We start from the raw sequence: 18,113 nt of genomic DNA on the forward strand, positions 1-18,113 counted from the left end.
TCCCGAGGGAGTCAGTTCATGGATAAGAGGGAATATATAGAGTAAGGGCGATTGAGCTATGCCGGTTTTGGGCATCGGTGGTTAGTAATCAGTGCACTAAGTGGGGAGAATTGGAAAATTCTCCGGTAAAACAACAAGTATCTAGGGTTGGTTAGCTGTTTAGATTTATCAGTGTTGTTAGCCGAGAGTGTGGCATGATTAGAGCAAGTGATAGACAAGTGGGGCAGGGAACAGACCATGATTTCAGTTAAGGTAGTTGGTCGATGTGAGGCCTGGGTTTAGGCCATGGAAAGGATTCCGGGAATGGAACTGGAGTTCGGAACCCCAAGAGGGCTAGAACAGACTGCATGGGAGAGATTCCCGGGAAGAATGGATCAGGGTGATGTGCGACAGTCTTTAAGCGGTCCGGATAGACTGAAGGCCGGTAGGCGTACTAGTCAGGCCGAAGGCTCGGGGAACGGTCCAGATAGGCTGAAGGCCCATGAGGGCGGTCCAGACATGCTGAAGGTTCTGAGAGTGGTCCAGATAGGCTGAAGGCCTGGAAAGGCGGTCCAGTCATGCTGAAGACTCTGTATGTGATAGTGGATCGATATGAGGAGAATGAGTAAAAATGTCGCCATGCAATAGTAATCGATATGGTCTGGCCCCAAGTATTGATCATGATGATGGAGATGGCTGGAGGCCGTGCGTGGGCCTTGTTAGTTATGTGATCGGATTCAGAGTATATGGGAGTTAGAGAATAACGGTTGCTCTACATGGATAATGTAGAGCGGAGTATAGCTCTGTGGCACTTATAGGTGCGGTAAGGGTTGATGAGTAGACTTCCTGGAAAGGAAAGGTATGTAGCTCCGGAAGGAGTGTGGGTCCTCTGAGAGGAAGGCATGCAGAGTAAAAGGATGATCGAAGATGCTTCGGTTATTGGTAGTAAGCACTGGGATTGTACCAGATATATGGAAGCACATACGGGTTGGATGCCCGTTGAGATGCCCGTTGTGGCAATGTTGGATGATGCGCATGCATGTGTTCGGTCTCCTTGGAAGAGGAGAAGGTAAGGGATTCCCGATTGGAGATTGGGACAGAAGTTGTTGGATTAGTGTCTAAGTCCATAACTATAATTGGTATATACTTGACCCGACCCGGCATGGTCCATTTGGGTTGCATGGCATCGTGCATTTGGATAGACTAAAATGAGAGAAATAACACTTAAGGTTTATTAATATATTATAAGTTCTAATATATTAATAAGATTATTTAATTAGTATTGATCAAGAATTAATTTAGAATTAATTAAGTGATCAAAAGAAGACTAATTAAATATATGGGTTGATTGTGTAAATCATCCATACTTATATAGTGGGCTAATGCTCCATGGATTATCAAGTTGGGCTAAAACCCATAGGATGCTCCATGGTGTATTTGAACCCATGGATCCAAGGAAATGGAAAGCCATGACAATTAAGGTTTACCCTAATTGTGACAAACTATATAAGCATCTTATTCTTGCAAAATCGGCCACCATGTATGCATGAAGAGGGCAAACCGATTTCATGAAGTGTTCTACTTTCTCTCTAAGTTATTCCAAGTGCATATGATGTTGTGTGAACCATTTGAGGTGTCACATTTGGGGCACTAGGCTCTTGAGCTCCATGGAATCAAGCAGCAACAAAGAGGTATGTATTTCTACTAGTTTTTATATTACTTGTACTTCATAATATGCTAGTTAGGATAAATACCTTGGAAATTGATATTTGCATGTATAATAGAGAAAACATAGATCCAAGGTATTTAGGGTTGCATGTACACCATAGGAGTGTTAGAATGCTCAATTCCCAACAGAAGTAAGGTGGTGTCTTCAGGTGGCACTCAGTTGATGAGCGTTGTCATCAGAGAAAAGAAGCCGGTGACCGGCTTGAAGCAGTTGATCGGAACCCTGCAAGGGAAGAGATGGATTTAGAGATTCGATACCTGTGTTTGAGGGAAACTGAGCCGGTTTCAGATCAGTGGATGCATTGTAGGAGTATCATCCGGAAGTTTGTGTTGCCGTAGGCTTCGAGGACGAAGCCTAATTTAAGTGGGGGAGAATTGTAACGCCCCGTTCGAAAAGTACTTATTTATGAACTTCCGAGATCAAGAGTAAGGGCGTTTCGGTCTTTTATGGGCAATGGGTTTTATTCGAGAAGGTTTCGGGTCGGGGTGTGTTGCTAGAAGCATAGGGCTTCTCGCCACCTTTTCGTGGATATAAAGTTCGTCGGAAGCGGACTTAGAATAAAGGAGTTATGACACTTTGAAGATACTGTCAACAATGGTCCCTAAAGGAAATATCTGGCAAAGGGGTCCTAGGCATGCATGGAGTGCATGCGTGTAATTGGCTGGGTACGCCCAGCGTAAGCTAGGTTACGCCCAGCGTAGAGTGGATAAATGAACGCGGGTGTTGGGGGCGTACGCGCAGCGTACAGGATGTACGCCCAGCGTACGTCCAGAGTCTTTAAACCCTAATTTAAGGGTGAGCCACTATATATAGAACATAATGGCTTCAACCCTAGCCCCCATATCAGCCTCCCTAACCTCAGAAGAAACCCTAGAACGTTCCAACCTCTATTTTTAAAGATCTTGGCCTTGGAAAGCTCATCTTGGTGGTTTAAGCTTGGAAGAGGAAAAGAGGAAGTTGCCAAGGAAGGAGTTGGGTGGCTGGAACTCGTAGATCTGGGAAGGCATCATCTTCTGGAGCCCTTTTGAGGTATAAAGTCTCTTGCTTGTCATCTATTTTGTGTAGATCTTGGTGTTATGAAGTTTTGACATCATTTCTTGTCCTAAAACCCCAAAGTGATGCATGATGTGAGTTGGTTGAGATTAGCTGTCCTTTCAGACCTTAATAGAGGACTTGAGTGAGAAAAATGAGGTCCCAATGGCTTTGGTTGTCTCATGTATGATGTAGGTGGGTCTTAATGGATTAAGACCTTGAGTTAAGAGCTTTATGGACGTCCCAAGTGATAAAGTTTGAGGCTTTATGGATCCTAGGCATGTTTGGTCGATGGATCTGAAGTTTGGGCTTAAGAGCTTAAGCCATTAAGAACTTATGAGGACTTTTAGTTCAGCGAGTTTACCCCCCACGTAAAGTGATGTACGCCCAGCGTACTCACCATTCTGCCTGTACGCTTAGCGTACATGGGGGGTACGCCCCGCGTACTCTGTCTGTATGGATCGTGAGTTTTTGGGCCGTGGTTTGGGGCATGTTTGGGTATTTGGGCCTTAGTGGGCCATCAGAAATCATATTATATGGACCAAGGAATATATTTTGGGCTTAGGGTGAGGCCCATTAAGGGATTGGGCCCAATGTAGCAAATTGGGCCATTAGTGGGTCACTAGTGGGCTTGAGAAGCTTACCTAGTGTTGGGCCCTTCATATTATGGTGTTGGGCCTTAGTCATGGACCAGATTGGGTTAAGGGTAAAATGGTCAATTTACCCTTAGAAGGATATTGTTTTGGGCTAAGTGTTATTGTGGCATTGATAGTTCGGGGAACTAGAGGAGCAGCAGTGCGGGGATTGTCAGATAGCAGCCAGAAGGGTACCAGCAGTATTTCGGCAGTCGCAAGGTGAGTTATCCTCACTATATCGACAGGGTCTACGGCACCAAGGCCGACCCTTTAACGGATGGAAATCCGGGTATTGATTGTTATGTGATTGTTTTGCTAGATCTGCATCCTGGTATTTAGGATGGTGTTATGTTAGTGACCTGGTTAAGGTCGGTACCCGGGATATAGGGTAATGTTATGCTAGTGACCGGTTAGGTCGGAATTCTGGTTAGGATGTTGATATGCTATGTGATATGTTAGACTGTTGTCTGGTTGAGGATTGTTATGTGATTATTTGTTTTATGTGCACATGGTTGTTTGACGGGGGTTGGGTTGAGGCGGGTCCTGCTTAGTGCTGTAGGCCAACATACTCAGGGCGGACCGGACATTCTGAAGGCCCAGCGAGCGGTCCGAATAGGCTGAAGGCCCCGAGAGGGCGGACCAGACGTGCCGAGGCTTGGAGAGTGGACCAGGCCGACTGAAGGCCCGGTGTGGGCGGAACAGTCATACTGTAGACTTAGAGAGTGGATCAGGTGGATTGAAGGCCCGGTGCGGGCGGACCAATCACACTGTAGACTCGATGTACATGGCTAGACTCGGAGGGTGGACCAGGTGGACTGAAGGCCCGGTGCGGGCGGACCAGTCACACAGCAGACCCGATATGCGTGGCTGTTCCATTTGTGATATGATATGAGTATGTTATGTGTGGTTGGTATTTTGGGGGTAACTCACTAAGCTTTCGGGCTTACAGTTGTAGTGTTATGTTTCAGGTACTTCAGGAGATCGTGGCAAGGCGAAGGCGTGATCGTACCGCTCCTCATGTTTTACGATTTTTATGATATGGTTCTGGGGGATACTCTGATAATAAACTATTTTGAAAACGAGATGTATGAAGTTAATGGTTTTTGAATGAATGAAAATGTTTTAATTTGACTCAATTTTTATGGGTGTTACATTATGTCATTAACCCCATATAGTTTTTTTACTCGTGGTATAATTTTTTGTTCGGTATGCTAAATAAGGTTTTTTTTTTAAATTTCCTGGTGCAGTTTTTTTGCCTCATTTTGAGGATGTTTTATCCCCTGGTGCATTTTGTTCATTAGCTCAATATGGTTTATCCCACTCCCCCGATTACATTTTGCATTTTTGGACCATTTTCCATATGTTTTATATAAGACTGTTACTTTCAAATGCAAGATATAGCAATGTACATTCATTTATTATTTTTAATGTTGCATCCTACTTTTATTTCTTCCTATTGTAGCATTGTACTTCGAAACGATCTACCTCATTATTTCAAATTGCAATTCCTTAAATAAAAGTTGAAAGTACAATGATGTAATGAATATTAAATAATGTGTATAAACGTATTTTTTACGTATTTATATCTATTTTTAAGTATTATATAGATGTTTTTGCCCAAAATACCCCAGGAAGTGTTGTTGTTTCTGTTTGTGGATTTGTGTAATATATCATCATACTTCATATTTAATGGTATCATCAAACTCACATTGGTTTTTTTTATGGAATTATCTGATAAAAACAAAAACTACGTTGTTATTATTGGTTGAAAACGCAAGTATGATGCTATTATGGTATAAAAACGAAATTATTATGCTATTATGTGATAAAAATAAAAGTATGATGTTATTATGGGATGAAAATGAAAGTACGATGCTATTATGTGATACAAATGAAAGCATGTTGTTATTATCGGCTAAAAATGCAAATATGATGTCGTGCCCATTCATAAATATAAGTAAGTTTTTATTTTGTTGAAAATTAGAAATATGTTCCTAGATATATGTTAAAACTATTAATTTTAATATGTTAACAGTGTAGTGGTAGAATGGTAAATTTTTTAAAAGGGTAGAATGGTTTTTTTAGTTGTTATACTATGAGATAAAAATGAAAGTACAATGTTATTATCTGATACAAATGAAAAAATGTTGCTATTAAGTGATAAAAATGCAAATATGATGTCGTGTCCTAAATAAATTAGAATCATTTTCTACCACTTGTGTTGTAATAAAATTCAAAATTGCTAACAAAGTATTACATTAAAAATTGCTTAATGTTTACAACTTGATATTAATTTTTTTTTAAAACCCGTGTAGTACACGGGTCTCACACCTAGTTTAGCTTATAGCCGAATCTTTATAAATGATTATAACCGATTTGAAAAGTAATATTATACTTCCATTAGTCATTAGTTTATAAAATTGTTAAAGAAAATTATTCATATCATATAGATATTTACTTATTTAAATATAAAACATTAATATAAATAATTATGAACTCAAAATTATGCTGAACCAATTCACTCACCGTGTTTATAAATGTCAAGAAAAGGCAAGAGGGTCAAAATGTGCTAAAATATAAAAACCTCTAAAAAGGTAATTGGCTTTTTCAACATACCCCATAAACTAGAGGTGTTCATTGTTCAAACAGAAATTCTAATCCAAACTAGATGGATTTGAAAACCGATTCGAGTTTGCTCCTAATGAAGACAAACCAGTTTTCACAAAAACCAGATCGGTCCAAAACCATTTTCCATCTAAAAAGTTGAACCTGTCTAACAAGCTTGTAACGCGACCAGGTTTTTGGGAAACAGGTTTGGAAAACCCATAGCTTCACCATTTTGTTGAATTTGATTTTGTTGCAAGAATTTAATGAAATTTCCATGGCTGTTTTTTGACTAACAAGCCAACACATACCCGACACAAGTAAATTGGATTAAAAATTAGTATGCCCCGAAATGACATAAATGTAATTGGGTCGGGTCACCCGATTGTCTAGTTTTAGTTGTCTTGATATCTACAAATTTTTACTATTAACTTATTGTGTGTATTCAAACACCAACAACATGCAAAGAACCCAGAAGTTGTATGGTTCACACATGGTAATGGTGTTATGTCTACCTCCAAACTAAAGTGATTCTATTGATTTCGTAATCATGTTTACAGACTTTGAGACTCAACGATATTTCATGTGGGGGTTGATTAACAACCAACTGCCTTCTAAGGTGTGTATCTCTTATAGACCTAAAAATGCGTAACCTCATATGAATAGTCTAAAGCCTTCTTATCAATCGTCTAGAAGGCTAGTTAAAGATATGTGAACTTCAACTTCTTTGGTTTCATCACATTAGTAAACATATATGTGCTTTCAAATTGAATTTAGGCTTTTAAACAGGGTTCGTCAAAACCGCTTACACCGGAGGGTATGGGAGGGAAGCTTCCCTCACTTTTTGTGGGTCATACCCTCATTTTCCTCACTTTTCTTTCCCTCACCTAAAACCAAGGAATGGGTGGGAAGCCCTTCCCTCACTTTTTTTTTTCTTTTATTAAATAAAATTAATTTTTTTTTTGATTTATAATTTTTAAATTAATACTAAACATAAAATTTAATTAAAAATAAAAAACATTTCATTAATTAAAATAAAAGTTACATTAAACCTAAAATTTAAAAAACTAGAAAAAAAAAACAAACTAAAAATCAAACAAACCAAGAACGACCTACGAAAAATATTTTTTCAGAATTTTTTCACTCTTCTTCATCACGAGCTCGAGAGCCGGCCCCGAGAGATGATCGACGTTTTCCATCAAAAACTTCATATCCTCCATTTCTTGTCTCTCTGCCCGCTCCTTTTTCCTTGTTTCTTCTTTTTCTCTGTCGAACGCCAAACGTTCGGAGAAATTAAGATTATATCGATCAAACGACGATGTTATTTTCCGCATTTCGTCAATGTCCCCGCTAAAATCAGATGCACCCAAAGAAGTCCCTTTTCCCTTTCTCTTCGCTTTGTCCCTACCCATTGGGCGGACAATTTCTTCTAGCTCGAGTTCGTCATCCTGATTTAAATCTAGACCGACCCGAGCATCGGAGGAGGTTGTGAACCACTAGAGCCCGTTTTCGTTCGCTTTGATTGTTGGACTCCAAAAATAAAATCTTGCTCGTATTTTTTCTACCTAGGACATCGAACCAATAATTTCCAACAATCGTGCCACTTGAATGGTTTTCCGACTTCTTCAAGGTAAAACTGCAAAGCTTCTTGAAGTATTTGTTCGTCCCCTTCGCCACTTTTCCGTTGGGTTTTTAGGTTGTTGTACAACCCGTTTATTTTTGAAACCCCATTTGCCATTTCTTGAAACTTCGAATTCAGTTGATGTTTCGTACGGTAGTCGTCGCCTTTTTCTAGCTCCTCTCGAAACCGTTCTAAAATGCGAAACCAAAAATGTTCTCCCGGTTGTGCGTTTCCTTGAATCGAATCTTCAGAAATGTCAGCCAAGCTTTGACCAAAACTAGCTCTTCGTGTGGAAGCCATGCAGTCGGCTTTTGTCTTCCCGGTTGTGCGACACCCTCGCGCGCTTGTTTTTTCCCTTTACGTCTTTGTGGGGGTGGTGTGGGTTGAGTTTCGGGAACCATCTCTTCTTCTTCTGAGTCATCCAACTCGTCAACAAGTTGGCGTTGTTGGTGGGTTTGGGTTTGAGTTTGAGTTTGGGTTTGGGGTTGAGGTTGATTTGGCGATTGTTGATCCAGAAACACAACAAAGTTTGAAAACATTTGCGGCGAAACATTTGGAACTTGCATCGGGTAATATTGTCCAACATTTTGGTATTGGAATTGTAGTGGGGATTGAATGGGAGCATTGAGTTGGGGGCAATAAACTCCTTGTGGTGATGAATCGATAGCAAAAATGTTTCGAGAATGGATGTTTATACTCGAACCATGGCTTTTTTCCTTCGATCGGAAGTTGGGGTTTGATTGTTGGGATTCATTTTTTTTTTAGAAGAAAGTAGAGAGAGTAGAGGGTTTGTGTGAATTTTATTTGATGGAAAATAGTTGTATATTTATAGGTGTGTAAAAAGGTTAAAAAACAAAAAACAAAAAAAATGGATTTAAATCCATTTTGAATTTCAAAAAAAGAAAAAAAAAATACACCCAATCGCAGCCGGAGAGAGAACGCGGGAGAGGCTCCCCTCACCCTTCCCCGCACCGACGGTGCGGTGTTCCGCCGGGCGGGAAGGTCCCCGCGGGTCTTCCCCGCTCCCATTCCGTCCAGCCTTAGACGAACCATCCCAATTAAATATGGTTCATTGGCTTCTTGAGGTGCATAGAATAGGGTAAGGCCTCCATGTCACATATTTTGTAACCGGATATAGTAAAAAAAATCTATAACCATATAATTAGGCATTCATAGACGGTCATTTGTGTCAAATCGCGTAATTGTGTAAATGTGTTATACCAACTCTCAGGAAACAAAGATAACAACAACAATGATGATTAATTACACTTCAACACTAAACTTAATGTCAATCAATATCAATTTAGAAGAAATCAATATCAATTTATTCATGTGATATATAACATACATGTCTTCTTTCGTCTTAGTGTCAACTAACTATTAATAGAACCTTATTCGAAGCAGAAGGTTTTTGTACATGTTGGAAAATGACTTGATTAGTCAAAACGTGGTCTTCTCGTCGATGGTATCACAAACAACATTTTCGCCAATGATAAACCTATTATTTTAAGGGCTTGTCAATCCAATAAATCCAAATCATCATATTTCTTCTTTTCATGTTTATGTTATGAAAAAAGTTTATCTAGTTTTTTGGTATATATAATCTTTCCATTTGCATCTTCCAAAAAGGTAAAGTGATGGTCATCAACCTGCCAATGTTCATATTCTCATATTCGTCCAAAACTTCGATACCAGTGGTTAGGTGTTCGGTCAACATACACAATACAAGATATGATGACAAATGAAGAACACACATAAATTACATGTTCATACGATTAAGATAATCGTATTATATACATAGTCGAACTAAAAATTCTATTGATTTTGTAATGATAGGCGTTAAGGTCCCATATCACAAACCAAATTGGTATAACCTTATTATCATGGGACAACTTACTTTTAATGAACTTGTTGTATGATGCTTTTTTATGATATCATGAGATAAGTTATTCTTATTTGGGAAATGTAATTTCAAGATCAATATTTTTAAACATCTACATTGACATAGAAGGCAAACGTGTAACAAATTATAACGATAACCTTTTCTAGATTGTAAAATTGTTATTTTTTTAACTACTAACATATATCTTAGGATCAATATGTAAAAATTATGCTATAAATTTATAATCAAATAATATATAAACTATTAAAAATAGAAATTGATTTATTACTCACTAGATTTTACATATTATTATAAACTTACAAACATAATCGTTTAAATGTTATTCTAAACATTTTTTTATGATAAAAGTGAACTGAAAACACATATTGTTTACTATGTAATTATATCTATGAAACGGTTGATCGATGATGACTTTAGAATATTAAGTCATTATCGATGGTGGGAGATTCTTCATAAGTGGATACACGCAAAAGAAAGAAAAGAGAATAAAGTCGGATATATTAAAAGTTTTCTTTAACCATTATTCATGGTAAATTATAAATGGAAAAAGATCTTTTTTATTATTATTTTAAAATATTATTAAATAAATGTTTAAAGGTATGTATGATTTATTTAATTTATAATCAAATAAGAGAACAGACTTACTGTTAAAATTACGTTTTAACTGATAGAAAAGCGTTCCTTTTACATATAATTTGTACTCTAATCTATAGTATGAATTAGGTGTGAGACCCTTATGTTATACGGGTTTGATAAAACAAAAAATTAAATATAAAAGTTTAAACAAAAATTTATTTAAATTTAAAATTTAAAATTTGAAATTTAAAATTTAAAATGAAACATATTAAACATATGAATACTAATATTGTATTTTATTAGTTATTTTCAATTAAAGTAATTATTAATTGAAGTGTAAATATAATGTGTTAATTAAGAAAAGATAAAAAAAATAAGAAAATGACAAATGGAAAGAACATTTAATCAAAAATACCAAAAAATGACATGTGTCTAAGTTAATGAGAGAGTGATATGTGACAAAATTATTTTTATTTATTAGGAAGGATTTTCAATTAAAGTAATTATTAATTGATGTGTAAATATGATGTGATAATTAAGAAAAAATAAAAAAAATAAGAAAATGACAAATAGAAAAAACATTTAATAAAAAATATCAAAAAATGACATGTATCCAAGTTAATAAAAAAGTGAGTGGCAAAATTATTTTAATTTATTAGGAAATGATAAAAAAGAAAAGAAAAATTAAATATAATTGCAACTTATTTGGGTCTCATCGGTCATCATCCTATCTCTCATCCTCCTCAACTTCTATTTCTTTTCCATCTTTGTGACATCGACGTCTTCACCATGTTTCTTTTCCTTTCACAAAGTCTAGGGAAAATGACTTATCAAGGTAATTAACTTTTCGGTATGTTCACATCTGGGTAACTATCTTTTTTTTTACACATCTAAGTAACAAACTTGTTGGAAGTGTTCACATATAACCATTATGACCTGCTGTAGCAGGTTAAATCATAGATGTGAACATTTTCAACAAGTTCGTTACCTAGATGTGTACAAAAAAAGTAGTTACCCAAATATGAACAAAACGAAAAGTAATAGTAAATTACACGAATGGTCCCTGTGGTTTGGGGGAATTTGTGTTTTTGGTCCCTAACTTATTTTTTTAACTCGGATGGTCCCTGCTGTTTATTTTTGTTGCACGTTTGGTCCCTGTCTTACCTAAAAAGACTATTGTGGCCTTATTAATTTCTTTTTTAATTTATTTTCTTATTTATGTATTTATTTTTTATATATTTAAAAAAATTAATAGACCCCGCATATCTTTATCTTCTCACCGTAAACCTGAAACCACATTTGAGAAATTTAATTTGGGTCTCACCGGTCACCATCCTATCTCTCATCCTCCTCAACTTTTATTTCTTTTCCATCTTTGTGACATCGACGTCTTCACCATGCTTCTTTTTTTGGTCCTTCAACTCTGGCGAACCAACACCATAATCCACCGTCTCTTCATCTTTAGTGGGTTCACTGGGTTGTGGTGTTAATTCGACGGAGTTGAAGGACCGAAAAAAGAAGGGATGGTGAAGACGTCGATATCACTAAAGATGAAAAATAAATAGAAGTTGAGGAGGATGAGAGATGTGATGGTGAGGAGATACAGATATGTAGGGTCTATTAATTTTTTTAAATATATAAAGAATAAATACATAAATAAGAAAAGTAATTAAAAAAAATTAATTAATAAGGGCACCATCCGAATTAAAAAAATAAGTTAGGGACCAAAAACACAAATTCCTCCAAACCACATGGACCATTCGTGTAATTTACTCTTAGTTTCGTTTTGTTTATATTTGGGTAACTATTTTTTTTGTACACATCTAGGTAACGAACTTGTCAAAAGTGTTCACATCTAGGATGTAACCTGCTACAGCAGGTCATAATGGTCATATGTGAACACTTTCAACAAGTTTGTTACCTAGATGTGTACAAAAAAAAGATAGTTACCCAGATGTGAACATACCGAAAAGTTAATTACCTTGATAAGTCATTTTCCCCAAAGTCTATTGAGTACAGTTGTTAATGTTGAAGACAAATTACATCCGAGACTAGCGAGGAAAGAAAATCTAAGTGAAGATAAATTTAAATATAAATGTATTATTATGTTAATATATAAGTCGTGTAACAAAAAAAGTTACTTATTATTATTTTTATTATTTTATATATATGAAATTCTTGAAAAGTTCTTCTAATTTTTATATAAAAGGACAAATTACGGTTTAATTTAAAATTATTATTCTTTATAAAAAATAATAGATTATCGGTTAATTTTTTTTTTCAGTTTCGTAGATTTAGACAGAATCTTTTTTGTTAATTTGGTCAAAATATCGAGACTTTCTTAAGATTATATTATTTTTAACCAATAACCAAAATATTAAAACTTTTCTGAAAAAAAACCTCTAAACTATTGTATATTATTATTAATAAATCATTTATAAACATATAGTTTTTTATATTATAAACAAAAAAAAAATATGATAGTTATTATACAAATGGATGAAGCACACATTCTATATTTGATGAATTAAAATCTTAAATAGAAGAACCATCTTTATATTTGATTGAATTAAAATCTTAAATGGAAGAATCATCTCCCATTACTTATAAGTTATAAATCAATGTGAACTTCAAATAACTGAATTTTTTTTAATAGATTATAAAAATATAATATATATTATTAGAGTTATTTTTGAAAAAAGAAAACACAACTTAAAATAAAAAGTTTACTAGAATTACTTGTACACCTTCTTAAGAAATGAATAAATCATTTTCTACTATTTATGTAATGTCATTGAAAGCTAATATTTAAAAATAGTTTATTTAAAGTTAAACCACCTTCTATATTCTTGTTTCCTTTCGTATTTCTTTTTGTTTTATATACTTTCTTTTTATAAGAATAATTAGGGGGCGTCGTACAAAGCTACGCATGTAGTGCCTTTTCTTTAGTTTTCATATTTCAACGGCGCATCCCCATTGTTTGTTGACACCAGGTTGATCACAGAAACATATTTGAGAAGAAGAAGCTCCAAAAATGGTAGATACTCTGAACCACAACCCCTGCAAAAACCCAGTTCGTTGGTGAAGAAAAAACAGAGGGAAAGTCAACTGCGTAAAAACAGAGCAACCCCTTTTTGCCGAAATGGGATCAGATTATGGACTCCCCAGAGACCTTTCAACTCTTCAAAAGGCTCGATCGTTTTACAAACCATTGCTTCCTCCTTGCCTTCAGGTTTCCCTTTCACTTTCATAAGTTCCAAACTGTTTTTTTGCACTTATTCTGATGTTTTCCATTTATATATGCATCATGTAATGGTATTTGATGTGTTTCGATTTCAGGTTGAATTGGCTTTTGAATCGTTTTACTAATTGACAGTTTGATGCACTTATTTCTATTGTTACTTTTACCATTTAGTAAAAGTGTAAAACATATCAGACTTTGTTGTTGATCATTTGTTACTTGATTTCGCTTTTGTGATCAAATTTTATCGATCTTCACAGTTTTACCTGGTTCATCCTAAGATTGGTTTAATGGTAGCTTCACCTAGAACATGATTCGATGATCATATCTAACGACCTCTGTCACAGGGAACTACCGTGCGAGTAGAATTTGGTGATGCGACTACTGCAGCAGATCCTTCTGGTGCTCAGGCTATTAGTCAATCGTTTCCTCACACTTATGGTCAACCTTTGACTCATTTTCTTAAACCTACATCCATTGTTCCCGATGCACAGATTATCAACGATCACCCTGCAATCAAGTATAAATTCCTTCTCTCCCGTTTCCCTTTTTGTAATCTCTTCCACGGAGGGATAAAATGGTAATATTCGTTATGAATTATGACCACCATCTTTCAGGGTCGGAGTGGTTTTCTGTGGCAGACAATCTCCTGGAGGACATAATGTTGTTTGGGGTTTACATGAAGCTCTCAAAATCCATAACTCTTCAAGTACTTTGCTTGGATTTCTAGGTAAAGCTTTTTATTTTTGTTATCATATATGTAAATATTATTAAAGATTCAAGAGAATTGTTCCATGGATGTGATTAGGTGGTTCGGAAGGGTTATTTGCTCAAAAAACCCTTGAGATCACAGATGATGTTCTTGCAACCTACAAAAATCAAGGTGGTTATGATCTATTGGGAAGATCGAGAGATCAAATAAGAACATCAGAACAAGTTAATGCCGCCATGGCTGCATGTAATGCTTTGAAGTTAGATGGCTTGATCATTGTCGGAGGTATGCATGTATATTATATATTTATATAGGATCAAGTTTATCGATTAAAGAGAATCAAGTTCCTTAGTTCCCTCATATCTTTAGGTTCTCTTATGTATATATATGTCTTCATCAATCTTTTGTTTTATCATCTATTAATCCTTTTTTTTTGTTCTATAAATCAAAGGTGTAACATCAAACACCGATGCAGCCCACCTCGCTGAGACTTTTTCTCAAGCAAAATGCTCTACAAAGGTAGCTAAGCTATCATACACCATGATTACAATAACATATCCCACATAGACATAAACAAGAAGCTTAAACACCTTACAAGTTACAAGCCATAAATTGTGAGGCTATTATTGTTAAAAAAAATTTGAATTTTGCAGGTGGTTGGAGTACCTGTTACTTTAAATGGAGATCTCAAGAACCAGTTTGTGGAAGCTAATGTTGGTTTTGATACAGTTTGCAAGGTATCATTATGCATCCTACAATTGACTTTAAAGATATATAATATCATTATAGACATTTCTTGACTATATATTCTAGGTTGACTCTCAACTCATTAGCAACCTGTGCACAGATGCTCTTTCTGCTGAGAAGGTAATCCACACATTTCAAAACAAAGTTTCATTTTCTTTTCTTACTTTTTAGCAAAAATTAAGCAATCAAGAAACGATTTTTCTTCCTTGATCAGTACTATTATTTTGTTCGACTCATGGGTCAGAAGGCCTCACATGTTGCCTTGGAATGCACTCTGCAATCACATCCTAACATGGTAATTGTTACACCTCATTTCTTATTATATTGAGTCATTTATATACGTATATTTACATAGTTTTAACCTTTTTTTTTTTTTGTAGGTTATTCTTGGTGAGGAAGTTGTTGCTTCAAAACTTACCATTTTTGACTTAACAAAACAGATATGTGATGCTGTGCAAGCTCGTGCAGAAAAAGGTCTGTTGTGGGTGTGTCTCAATTATAGATTTATAGTTATTATCATCGGTTTGTCTTTTAAAATAAATTTTCTTTAACAGAAAAATACCATGGTGTTGTTCTACTTCCAGAAGGGCTTATAGAAAGCATCCCTGAAGTTTACGGGTTGTTAAAGGTGATTAAGGGGATGTTTCTTTTTCTTTTTCCTCAATAATTGATTGCTGTATGGATAAATGATGTTTAACTCATTAAGTACATCTGTTTATATCATTTCATATCTTTTTGTTTCAGGAAATCCATCGATTTCTTCGACAAGGTGTTTCCATTGATAAAATATCATCACAATTGTCACCTTGGGCATCCGCATTATTTCACTTTTTGCCACCATTTATTAGAGAAGAGCTTCTTCTTTATCCAGAATCAGATGACTCAGCACAATTGTCACAGATTGAAACAGAAAAGCTTCTTGCTGTACTTGTAGAAGCAGAAATGAGCAAAAGACTGGTACAATACAAACCATGATTCTTTTTATGGTTTCTATGTCATCATGATTATTAAAGATTTAGTTATCTATGAAATATGTTAACAGAAAGAAGGAACATACAAAGGGAAGAAATTTACAGCTATCTGCCACTTTTTGGGCTATCAAGCTCGGGGTTCTCTGCCTTCAAAATTCGACTGTGACTATGCTTACGTATGCTTTCTTTTTATATTTTTTTTGTTTAAATTACATATTCTATGATAAATGTGCTTGTTAACTAACATGGGACAATATATATATATATATATATATATATATATATATATATATATATATATATAACATAGGTTCTTGGACATATTTGTTACCATATTTTGGCAGCTGGTTTGAATGGTTATATGGCCACAGTAACTAACTTGAAGAATTCTTTAAGCAAGTGGCGTTGTGGTGCTGCTCCAATAACGGTTGGTTTTTTTTTTTTTTTTTTTTTTTTTGGTATATAATGATTGATAAATTTGTGAGTATTTGAATATTTTGGAAATTTGTAGGCTATGATGGCTGTAAAGGATTATGGTAGTGCTTCGGGATCCATAACTATTGGAAGACCCGTTGTCCATCCTGCTATTGTGGACTTGAGAGGCAAAGTATACGAGTATGTCACTTTATCATGATTCTGATTCCTGACTTCTCTATTAAGTCGTTCTTTCTGTATTAAGTTAAAAAGAAACACTAAGCATTTATATCTTATTGGTTTAAGTCGTGATTGTGATTGTGTAGGGTGCTTAGACAAAATGCAACAAAGTTCTTAATGGATGATGTGTACAGAAACCCTGGGCCTCTTCAATATGATGGGCCAGGGGCTGAATCTAGGACTGTAAGCTTGTGTATTGAGGACCTGGATTATATGGGTCGTATAAAGGAACTGAATGTATATCTTGACAAGGTACTTTTGAATTTCTTTTATATGATATTTTATAAATTGGAATATGGTATTTTTTTTTAATGATTTTAATTATATTTATGAAGGTACGAAGCATTGTGAAACCAGGTTGTTCTCAGGATATTCTGAAAGCTGCTCTGAGTGCCATGTCTTCTGTGACGGATATTCTTTCTGTTATGTCATCTCCTTCAAATGGCAACATTTAATTAGAGTCATACGTATGAGTTTTAGTATCCTGATATTTGATCAATTGGGAGGTTGAATAATGAGAAATAACCGTGTTTCTGTAGTGAAATGCTGCCATTTTGTGAAGTCTTTGCGGGTTGTGCAAAGGTATATAGATTATAGAGTAGTGTATTAGATTTGACGGAATTTGAATCTGTATTGGTATTAGATAAACATAAATGACACTATTTCAAAGTTTGAAAATAAAACCGAAAAAAGGTTAGATCTTGATTCCAGACCAGATGGATGTGAATGGACTATAAAATTATGGAACCAATAACCGAAACTATTTAGGTAGGTGTTTAGTTTGGTCCGAGTTGAGTTATGGGGTGTTTGGATGTAAGTTTTCAAAGTCGTTATATAATATGAAATAATCAGAATAAGATAATCAGTTATAACAAAACGAGCAATTAAACTGGCATATGGATATGTTTTTTGTTAGGATTTAACGACTTTAACAAACGATAAATAATTTCACATATAAAGTAATAATGCAAACGGAAAATAAGAACACAATATTTAACGTGGTTCACATGATCAAAGCGATCAAAGATATGTCCACGGACGAACAAGAGAGAACGGAAGATTTTATTAATGATTGTCGAATTACTATTTTGTTTAGCTTAGGTTACATGAATTCAAAGGCATCTATTAAGAGCAATTGATCTAAAATTTGCTAATAAGATCAAGTCCAAAAAACTCAACCTAACGGCTATGAGGTCAAATGAAGAATAAGGTTCCACAACTCAACATTTTTGCTAATTGAAGTTGTAATAATAGAATAATGAGTTTTCTGAGTGTTTGATAAAATCTAATTAATGAAATAACCAAAAGGGAAATCTGCGAAAAAGTCCCAAAGTTTTGGGCCAGTTAATGATCTAGTCCTAAATTAAATTTCATTAACAAAAAAGGACAGGAAACCGGGTAATATAATCACCTTAACCCTTTTTACCTTTTCAGCAGGTTACCTCTTCCCTCGGGTTACCTTTTCACATGGAAGTAAGATCGAAGCAAGAATTTGTTGCTTCCTGTGGTAATCTCCCATTCATTCTTCTACAAACACATATATTCAATACATTTCTTATCTCTATCTCTATTGATAATATATGTGTTAAATATGCAGAAAACAACAATAGAGCAAAGAAATTATTAGGTATCATGGGTCTATTCATGGAACAACATTACAGTCATAGTCGACCCATGACTCAAATTGCAGTTTCTATAAAAGATGTTCA

General features: G+C 35.2%; 1 protein-coding gene across 1 annotated transcript; it reads left to right on the forward strand.

Moving 5' to 3' along the window:
- The first annotated feature begins 12,985 nt into the window (after positions 1-12,985).
- LOC145132293 (pyrophosphate--fructose 6-phosphate 1-phosphotransferase subunit alpha-like) lies at positions 12,986-17,119 on the forward strand. Its single transcript, XM_079067030.1, has 16 exons — positions 12,986-13,311; positions 13,668-13,840; positions 13,938-14,050; positions 14,129-14,317; positions 14,484-14,551; positions 14,686-14,769; positions 14,846-14,899; positions 14,994-15,074; positions 15,160-15,253; positions 15,334-15,407; positions 15,524-15,736; positions 15,822-15,926; positions 16,061-16,177; positions 16,262-16,365; positions 16,491-16,656; positions 16,740-17,119. Exons 1-16 carry the CDS (start codon positions 13,222-13,224, stop codon positions 16,857-16,859), a joined length of 1,845 nt encoding a protein of 614 aa, XP_078923156.1. The 5' UTR covers positions 12,986-13,221; the 3' UTR covers positions 16,860-17,119.
- The last annotated feature ends 994 nt before the right edge of the window (positions 17,120-18,113 follow it).

The sequence above is a fragment of the Lactuca virosa genome, chromosome 8 (genome assembly GCF_052849685.1).
Source record: "Lactuca virosa cultivar CGN04683 chromosome 8, Lactuca_virosa_CGN04683_v6, whole genome shotgun sequence".
Classification (NCBI taxonomy): Eukaryota; Viridiplantae; Streptophyta; class Magnoliopsida; order Asterales; family Asteraceae; genus Lactuca; species Lactuca virosa.